This window comes from Tachypleus tridentatus, chromosome 5 (genome assembly GCF_004210375.1).
Source record: "Tachypleus tridentatus isolate NWPU-2018 chromosome 5, ASM421037v1, whole genome shotgun sequence".
NCBI classification, from domain to species: Eukaryota; Metazoa; Arthropoda; class Merostomata; order Xiphosura; family Limulidae; genus Tachypleus; species Tachypleus tridentatus.
The window spans coordinates 20,705,086-20,715,357 of NC_134829.1; the positions used below are offsets into that span (position 1 = coordinate 20,705,086).

At 30.1% G+C, this 10,272-nt stretch overlaps 1 protein-coding gene across 5 annotated transcripts in view; it reads left to right on the forward strand.

The window, feature by feature from the left end:
* The window catches only part of LOC143250666 (peroxisomal targeting signal 2 receptor-like), a 33,066-nt gene extending 23,411 nt beyond the window's left edge, over positions 1-9,655 (forward strand). For all 5 annotated transcript variants that reach the window (XM_076501550.1, XM_076501546.1, XM_076501547.1 and 2 more), the window contains 6 exons: positions 100-208; positions 375-484; positions 3,262-3,375; positions 4,983-5,038; positions 7,457-7,556; positions 8,808-9,655. In XM_076501550.1, coding sequence (XP_076357665.1) covers positions 100-208; positions 375-484; positions 3,262-3,375; positions 4,983-5,038; positions 7,457-7,556; positions 8,808-8,873 — 555 coding nt within the window. In that variant the 3' untranslated portion in view covers positions 8,874-9,655. The remainder of the gene's footprint in view (positions 1-99; positions 209-374; positions 485-3,261; positions 3,376-4,982; positions 5,039-7,456; positions 7,557-8,807) is intronic.
* The last annotated feature ends 617 nt before the right edge of the window (positions 9,656-10,272 follow it).

The window sequence follows — 10,272 nt, forward strand, 5'->3', positions numbered from 1 at the left end:
AAGTTTTTCCTGTTTCACTCCAGGTTTTTTCATGATCTCGAGAACTGCTTATTTACGTGTGTAACTAGGAGTCAATGTTAACAAAACCTTTTTCTTCAGTGGGATCCCCAGACTACAGTTTTACTGAACACATTTATTGGACATACCAGTGTTGTTTACTGCTGTGTGTGGGCCCCAGCTCTAAAAAGAACCTTTGCATCTGTTTCAGGTAAAGTTATGCTTAACTCTTTTTCTGGAATAATTTAGCCATGTTGGTTGGTTTCTGAAACAAAATAGTCCATGCAAAACTACGAAAATTTGCATAGTTTTTTTAAGAGTTTGTTTTATAGAGAACAAATATTTCTAAAGTATACTTTCCACTTATTTTATTATAGGGGATGGCACATTGAGAGTTTGGAGCACCCAAAACCCTGCACAACCAAACGTGACCATTCCTGCTCATGACTCGGAGATACTTAGCTGCGATTGGTGTAAATATGATGAGGTCTGTGTATAACTATGCATACTTTAGTACTGAAATGGTTAAATATGAAATAGACTAAGAGAAATTTTTATGTTGGACATTAATGTGGCATTATCTAATCATAAGATATTACTCCCATAAGTTGAATTGTAAAGTATTTTCATATTTCTAGCTTGTTTTGAAGAAATGTTTGTATAACAAGTTACATGTCTTGTAAAGAAATGATTGAAGTTAAAATGTAGGAATTCCATCAACTTAGAATAAAATAAAGTGAGAGCTAAAGGTGCAGAACTCCAATTTAGGTGTTTAACTGTTTCCTGCTGTTATATTGTGTTGACATTTCTATTGTTTCAAAACAAATACCTCTGCTTCTAACCTTCAGTTGTTGCTTATGTTAGCCATGCACATAAACAGTATAAGAGCATTACTTTAATTTTAGTAGCACAACAGTATTTAATACCTTTTGAGTTAACCACATTTGATTAATTAAAGAATTAGGCATTCAGATGCTATAATTTCTGTTTCTAAACAAAACTTCATAGCTGGTTTATGATCTTGTCCAGAAGCAAACTATCTTTTTTCTACTTGCACTTGTATATATCTTATTCGGAAAGAGGTTGAACCAGATTTTGAAAAGTTAAATGTATAAACAAGTTTATACAATACTTTCTATAAGACTTGTTTAGATATTAACTGTCACTGGTTACTAACTTATACAGTCACTTTTAAATTATTAAACGATCACTTTACATTAAATACCAAGTATTAATTAGTTTTATCTCAAGACTAAAAGTAATAATATGCCTATCTTGTAGGCCACAGGAGATAATTTACAACACCATTTGTACAAAGTTTGAATGTTAAATTCTCATGTGATAATAATAGTATATGTACAACTTCTTCATCATTAAATTCTAGGAATTTTCAAGATATTAATCAATTGTCAGGTTGTACTTGAAGGTTTGTATGTTAAGTGCAATTTGACATTTGAAAAAGTATATTTTGGAAAATATTGCACAAGCCTAATACTTTATCTGAATTTTGGGTGGAAATGTTGTTGTTGTTGTTATTATTAAACAAAGGTTATTACTAAGATCTTTTATTTTGGCCTTCACAAAGTTCCCAGTTTTCTTTTAAATGTGGAACTCCTTAACTTTTTTTTTTGCAATGTACAAACAAATGTACACAAATGTTTGGATGCATTAATTTATTTCTGCTATTACTGAATTTGAAAATGCTCCAACTCAGGCTGGAGCAATTCTACACTGGCCTAATGAGGTAGCTGTATTCATCTCTTCTTGCTTTTGTTAGTTAACAGAACTGAGATTGCAGGTATTCACTGGCAGTATTTCCAAATTCTCTTGCTTTTAGGATTTACTTTCTAGTTCTAATTTATTTGAAACTATATATCTAAGGTATATACAAGTTTAGAGTACTATAGTTTGAGTTAGAAATGAATGAAAATCATATTTATCTACTATTCATTTAATGACTATAAAGTATCAGTAGTTAGTGTACTTGCAATTTCCAAAGAAGTCAAACTTGTACAAAGGAAATTCTCAATGAGGGTCAAGGAAACAAATTTTCAAGAAACTCGCACTGCCTCCTTTTCACATTGGAAATTTGTATTGTTTGGATACATTTGTGTATTCCATTGACAATATATTTTTACACATGAATGTCTAACTACTAAACTACTGCTGCATTTTCATCTCTGCATGTTTAATTTCATAGTTCTGTGTTACTGACTGGCCTGCAGCCTAATTTTGAAGTCATATCAAGACATTTTTTGCCTATCAGTATCTTTTATTTGTTCAAATAATATTACAAATTAGTCTAAATTAAACATCTCAAAAAAATGTTTAACCCTTAAATGACAGCCATCATCAAGTGATGCTGCTACAATTGTTAAACTTCATTCCTTCTGTTGACTTGAACCTTGCATCTCCCCACTTGGTCTGTTAGGTAATAGCATATATTAAGAGTGTAGAAAAACACATTTGACATACAAGAGAACTATTGCAATATCTTTTAATATCTTAAATTAGATTAGTATAAACTTTCTAGCAGTTATTTACATTGTTCAACATTTTATAGCCTTTGAGAACCATACAGTTTCTACAATAGAACATTAATAAATTTAAGACTTAATATTGAATCAAGTGACATATTATATGGTGACAGCAGAGTTTCTGACATAGTTTTTCTTTCATACAATTTAACTAGTCATAATTCATCACATCATTTATATGCTGTTGAGGTGTGCTTAATGCAGCTAGTAACAAAATAGCCTGTATTCAAAAAGTGTTTCTATTTAAAACATGAAATTAGTGGTTTAATAGTTTTGAGTTTGTTTTTTTTAATTTATTAAACAATCAGTTCCTGTTAAGTTATTCATTTGATCTTATTGATATCAGAGACAAATCATTATTTATATGAATATATAAATGCATTCCTTCTATAAATACACCAATAGAAATGGTAGCTGAGTGAACAAGCTATGTTAGTTTGCTAGTAGATAAAATTTTCAACATATCATGCATACAAACTGATTTACATTAAATCTTAAGACAGTAGTTATTGGTGTTTAATATATCAAACATACTTAACTTCATCCTTGTTCACCGAATCTTTGTGAACTGTGTGCAGAAAACTTTACAAACTTGCATATTTCACTTTATTGTGTCATCACTGATTAACTGTTATAGTAGTTTTAAGTTTTTAGTCTGTAAAAAAACTAAATCTCTGCATTTCCAATTGAATTATATGTTGTAAGTTTCACAAAATATTTCTTATAGAATATAATGGTTACGGGTGCTACAGATGGACAGATTAGAGGTTGGGACCTTCGGCTTACCCGACAGCCACTGTTTCAACTCACAGGACATACTTATGCAGTTCGGAGGGTAAAGGTAGGTTTCTAAAGTTGAGAAAAACATTTTGGATGAAAACAACTTAGACATACAGGACCAAAGATGCTGTTGTATAGAGTGTACCAATACTATTCTTAAGAACTGCAACTTGGTGGACAAAGTTCAAGGTAATCTTGAGTTCAAAAAGTGACAGTTCTGCTGTTTTAGTTTGTGTTATTAAAACTCAATTCATAGCAAGAGTGAGTTTGTTCCAGCTGTTTAATTTTTGAAATTTCAGTAGTATCTAAATAGTCATTTTTATAACAGTAACTGCTTGATAAAACTCCCCAGAAGAATGCATTTGATAATTCAATATCTGTTGCCTAAGAAATATGAAATTTTACAAAACGTTTGAAAATTTCTTATTGGGCTCTTTGATATAAACTTTCTTATCAAATTTTTGGCTAGTTCCTTTTTAGTTAGTGTTTAGATTTTCACTGAAGTTAACATTTGAAAAATAAATTATGTATGTTAGCACCATCATTAATAACATTTCAACTGTGAAAAAGTGAATTTACAATACAAACCTTTGTTAAAAACAAACTGTGTGTACGTTATATTAAATGTATCTAAAGGGACTACATCAATATAATAACTTTTCTATTAAACTTTTATTAAACTTAGGGAAGTTAAGAATTGCTAGTATTGCCCTTTTACAGTTGGTATGAACTTTTACAGTACATAATTTGATAATCACTTTCTAGATATTTTATTCATGTTTGCATGTTGTTATGTAGGCTATATCTTTATCTTAATGTTTATTGCCATTCTTTACTGAAGAAGGAATCAGTTTGGTTCCAAAATGCATGGGGTCAGTATCTGTTTTAACTCTTGTACTGGCTGAGTTTTGATTCCCATAAACTTTTAATTGAGTGATCACTGTTTGTGGGCAAGTAGTGATTTGGAATGTGACATACTTTAAAAATTTATAAAATTCTCCCAGTAATATAAATCCTGTAAGAAAAATACACACAATAAATGCTGTATTACCTGTTTTCTTAGTATTCAGTTTAAATTGGTTCCAGCTGTATGATTTCAGTTTAATATTTAACTCAGAACGTAAATTATCTCAAGAGAAAACAGTTTGTCAAGCATTCTAAATATTGATTTTGTTTTCCAATGAAATGTAAGACTTTTTCTCTGAAAAAAAAAAAAAAAGCTTAATATTATGGTCTTTTGCTTTAAGATTAATTTTCTCTCATGGTATAAAAATAAACTGAATACAAAATAACAAACAAGTTTAATGTAAATACAAACTCAACTCGAATTTTATGGAAAATCTTAGTTTAAGTTCTAAAAATTCTCTGCTTATCAGAACTTCAGTTATTTAATAGCTGGTAAGAAATCTTGCTTGCCTTTTTAGGTGGCTTCTCTAGAAGTCTATTTTCCCTAGTTATCAACTTGGAACCATATTAGTTCCATCATAACATTACCAATAAGTTTTTACCTATTTCTGAAGTATTAGCTATAAAGTAGATTTTAAGATGGGATATCGAACACTGAGAAAAAATATTTAATTCTTGAACAGTGATTATGTGAACTAAAACTTTGTTTAAGGAAAGCTGATTATTTGTAAAAGATTTTAAATTTGCATGTTTTCATTATAGTTTTCTCCTCATGTGGAGTCCTTGTTGGCCTCTGTGTCATATGATTTTTCAACAAGGTATGTATGCTGAACAGGGCAATTAATTGATGGTTGATTGAAAACAATGCTGAATAAATCTTAAATGTTTCACAGAAAAGTGTTTTATGAACAGTATTATGAAATACTTTTTGCTTTTATAGTAGTATGTCTAACAATATTTCTTTTTTCTAAAGTTAAGTAAATTTACGATTAACTTAAATTGAATATAAGTGAGCAAACAATACATCATTACACAGGTTTGAAAGAAAATTCATTTCAAATATGAAATTGTTATAGCTTTCATAAGTTTAACTTAATTCCTAAAGTTAAGTCATCAGTTATGGCCCATGCCAAAAGTTCACAAAAAAATGAAACCTAAAATAAACTGTGGTGAACAATGGGTCTTTTAGATGAACTAAACGAAATATTACTGTTAAAAAGCATGCAGTTTATTACAAATAGCACAAAGATCAATAGATAATGGTCCCAGCATCACCAGGTGGTTAGGATGCTTAATTTGTAATCTGAGGGCCCTGGATTCAAATACTTGTCATACCAAATGTGCTTGCCCTTTCAGCAATGGGGCTTTTATAATGTAATGGTCAGTCCTACTATCAATTGGTAAACAAGTAGTCCAACAGTTGAGTGATGATGACTAGCTACCTTCCCTTTAGTCTTACACTACTAAATTAGGAATGACTATCACAGATAGCCTTCATTTAGCTTTGCACAAACTCCAAAAACAAACAAACCTCAATAGATATCTATAACGGTCAGTACTACCTTACCATCAAGTCCCAAACTAACAGACTGGGTTGAGAATTGCTCAGAACTAAAGGTAAAATAAGAAGAAAACTGCAATGCTCATCAGTTCATAGCTAAGAATGTCAGTCATGTTAACAGTAAAAATAATCTAGTTACAAAAACACCAACAAACAGTATCAAAACTCTTAATTGCATTCAGTGTGTGTTTTGTAATAGTTGTTTCATCCAGTTGCTTTCCAATTTTCTTCAGTTTGTAGTGAACATGAGTTAAGAATAATGGGAACTGATCTCACCAGTAACATAAAACTGTTGACATCAACTTCTGTTGATGAAATCTATAATTTTCCAATTCAAGCAATGTAGCTTAAGACTATCTTTGTTTCAACTTAGTATTATTTGATGGCATTTAATAAATCTGTTTATAACAAATCAACTCTCAACTAATATACATGAACCCCCATCTTGTCATTATGTTAAAACAAATCTTTTTAAGCTTTAAAGTTAAACTAATGCCATTTCTAGTTTTTCATGATTAATTGGTAGAGCTGTACAAAGCATTAAATAATTGTGGCAATTTTCTGACACAAATTGTGCAACTTAACAGTAAATACCACTTAACTCTAAACTTTTTGCAGATGCCAAAAACCATCTTTGCAGATTCTTTCAGCCTAGCTTTACTAATATGTGATTTCTTTGAATTAAATATGTAATAAGCTATCTCTTAGTTCAAGAAATCTGTAAATTAAATTAGTCTCTTCCAAGATTACCCAAAGAAATAAATGCATTTACCAGCTTAGTTTTAATTTGTCTCATTGTAAGTGTGTTTGTTTGCTACTTGGACTGTCCCTCTTCCCATCTATAAAAGCTTGTATAGAAATTTGTTTAGGAACATTTAGTTCATGTTAAATATTACAAACATGAGTATGAATCTTTAAACATTAAGGAGAACATTTGTTTTTCAGTCTAGTTTTAAAGGTTGGACTTTTTTGAGCCATATATTAGTTTTGTGTTGCAGCTACCTTGTAGAGGCCAGTTTCCATTTTTCATAAGCATTGTACCTCTTGGATTTTATATATTAAGTCGTTTATTTTGTATTGTTCCACTTGTTAGGTTTTGGTAAAATAGTTTATACACATCTTATAACTTTATTTATGCAAATATATCTAAATTATTACTGATATGTCTTAATGTTTTACTGAAGGATGGATTAACTCAATAAATGGAAATAAACTGATTAGAGGGTAATGAGTGGCTGTTAACATACTTGATAACAAAAATATAAAGGTTAGCAAAAAGTCAATTTCATTTTGCATTATGTTAAGAACAGTAATTAGGATGATTCAGGATTTGTTTTCTAAACTGATGTTTATATTTTAAATTCTGAGATGTCAGATACATACCTTTGTGTAAATATATGCTGTTGTTAGTTATTTTTCACCAGCATAGATTAACACCTACCAGTATTGTTTAACATCTATGTATTGGTATTGAAAGATAAACGTTTTGAGGTTTCAGAAATTTCTAATTTTATATAATTTAATTTAAATATATCATTGCATCAAAGAACTTGTCAATATATTGAAGTATACTTAATGTTTTACCATTTAAAAAGAAAATCCATATAAATAACTAATTTGTGTAATTTGACTTCAAAATATTCACTTCTGTATGTTGTATGTAATTTTATTTCAGACTGTGGAACTGGAAGGTTTCTCCATCAGCACTCCATATAATGGAGAACCACACTGAATTTGTGTATGGCCTGGATTTTAATGCTCATGTTAATAACCAAGTAAGTGTTAATTTATTTTCTATGATACAGGTACTGATTTTTCATTTTTAAAGATGTTTTGTGTGTTTTAACTAAGTATTACTTACAGTAGTCAAAATTTACATAGTCTGAGAACCATCTCATTTGACAGTTTCTACTTACTTAGTTCTTCTCTTATCCAATAGTGATAACTAAATAGTTTGAAAAGTATTAAACTAAGATTTTCTATGGTATAAATGCAAGATTCTTAATGATGAGTCTGTATAGTTTGAGGACCAGAAAATGGAGCAAACAATATCTTCAGTTATACAGTTCTTACAGTAATGGGGGGAAAAAACTAATTTTTTCTTGATCAGGTAATAATTCTTTCATTCAGAGAAATGGTGAGTGATTTCATACTATTTCTTTAAGAACAATGAAGTATGGCATATTTTTAGTTCATACCACCCTGAATAATTGCCTAGTGTTTTTTGTTGTTTTTTTTTCATTGTTATTGATTCGTATTAAGAGCAAAAATCTATTTCTAACTTCATACAAAGATATTAAACATTTTAAATTCGTTACTTACAATTTTGTTTTTCTGGTTAGGTGGAGAATTGCTTAATATGCTTCTGATTTTTGCCATGCTACTTTATCAACACATTATAGAACTTGTATAATTTTTGTTTTCATACCATCTGATAATATGAAATAAGATTGAGCCTATAATATTTAATAATCAGTCCAAAATATAAATACAGATTCCAAGATGGTGCTTATGATTTCTTATGAAATCGTGAAAGTTAAAAAGATATTTATTCTTTCAGATTTCAATATAAGACTGGATCTGTCAAAACTTTGTAGAACGGACAGCAACTGCCTGTTGTGGATACAAGTGTAGAGGACGACATTTTTGAATGTCTTCTGCCTTTCGTCTTTAAAAAGAAGACCTGAAAACGAAAAACTTTCAAAACTTCGTCCTCTGCACTTGTATCCACAACAGGCAATTGCTGTCCGTTCTACAAATTTTCATCATGAATACTCTGCTTAAACAATCTATCAAAGAAAGACTGGATTTATCAGAACTTAAGGTTTAAAAAAAAATTGATTTGCTGCAGTCATGACAATCTTCTGTGTGTGTGTGTGAGTTATAAGCATTCAAAATCAAAACTACTTTTACCTTGTAAGACATTGTACTAAACTTGGTATTACATTGATAGATTTGGGTAGTTGAGTAGAGTTCAATGTTATTTTTGCATACTGTAATGTTTTAGTTTTCTTTCTTTTTTGCAGCTTGTTGACTGTGGATGGGATGAACTCATACAAATGTATAGATTACCCTTACCACCAAACACATAGTCCATGTGTTTCAACTGCTAGCTATGAGTTTCTAATTGTTATTTAAATTACTTTTTTTAGCAACTAAACTATAGAACTTGGAGCATCCTAACATCATGTTAAGATTTTGTGAATATGTTCTGGAGTTCACTGGGATTTTTAGAAAGCTATATAATATGCTAATTTATTTTAAACAATTCTTGCAGTTTGAGTTCCATTCAGCAATGTATTAGAAATTAATAGCAATTCTTGGTTGATTAATAGATTATTGTAGACTGTACAATTACTACTTTTACTTAGTACTTACAATACCTGATAAATATATAAATAAATAAATACCTGTTTAGGGAAGTCTACAGATTTACATGGTGAATAGTGTGAAAGAGCAAGTAGTGCTTGCTTTGTGCATTAGTTTTATTAGGTTTTACAATCCTATATTCCTAAAGTCAGTAGTTGATAATAAACTGAAAGGAGATAAAATTGTGCATCTTGTAAGTCTATCAAATGAATATATCATGCTGAAAGTGAGAATGTTTATTGGATTTTCTTCACTTGAATTCAGTTCTACCTGGTGAAATACTTTAAATTATAACATTTTTATAAGATTGCTAGTGTTATAATTTTCAGTTTTTTTATTTGTTTACAATGTTGTTGCTCCAATAACATTTTTATACTAAGATTTGTATTGTTTTAAGAAGGATTTCAACATAAGTGAAACTAAAAATGGTAATTTAACTTTATTGTAAAGTGAAATACAAATTCTCTGTAATGTTACGTTCATAATAAATATTCATATTAGAAAATATTCCTGCTTTTCTTTTTCACAACATTTTTGTTCAGGAAATTTTGTGTTTTCGGTGTTTCATTACAACTTTATTATGCATGATATCTGAGTTACAATACTGGGAGTCATGTCATGGATCAGAAAGTCCCAAAATTCAACATGCTCTACACTTCCAGCACTGGGCACAATGCAGAAGTGATTTTCAGTAATGTTACTTTGAGATAGCATATGTTTCTGACTGAATGCTTACTACCTTCTATCTGGGTAGTAGTTTGGAATTAGGTATAGCTAAACCCAACCCATGTCTTTGCGCCCACTTGTCACATGATCTTGAGATGCCATTCAGGCTGCAAGAAACAAAATCGGTGATTTTATTTGTCACCTTAGCTTTGTGAATATATTGTGTGATATGTTAGCCACTTGTGAAGCTCTGACCTTTTATTTTTCCTGTAATCCAGGTATGTCATGCAGCTGATGATGTACCTGTGTTTTAAAACTCAACTTCGTATTATATATGGAAAATAATTGAAGCTAGCCCTCAGTTTTCACTCATCATTAAAGTGCAGGTGTGTAATGTAACTGTTAGACATTGGATTTCCAACTAAATACTGATGTGTGATGGTTCATTGGAACCCA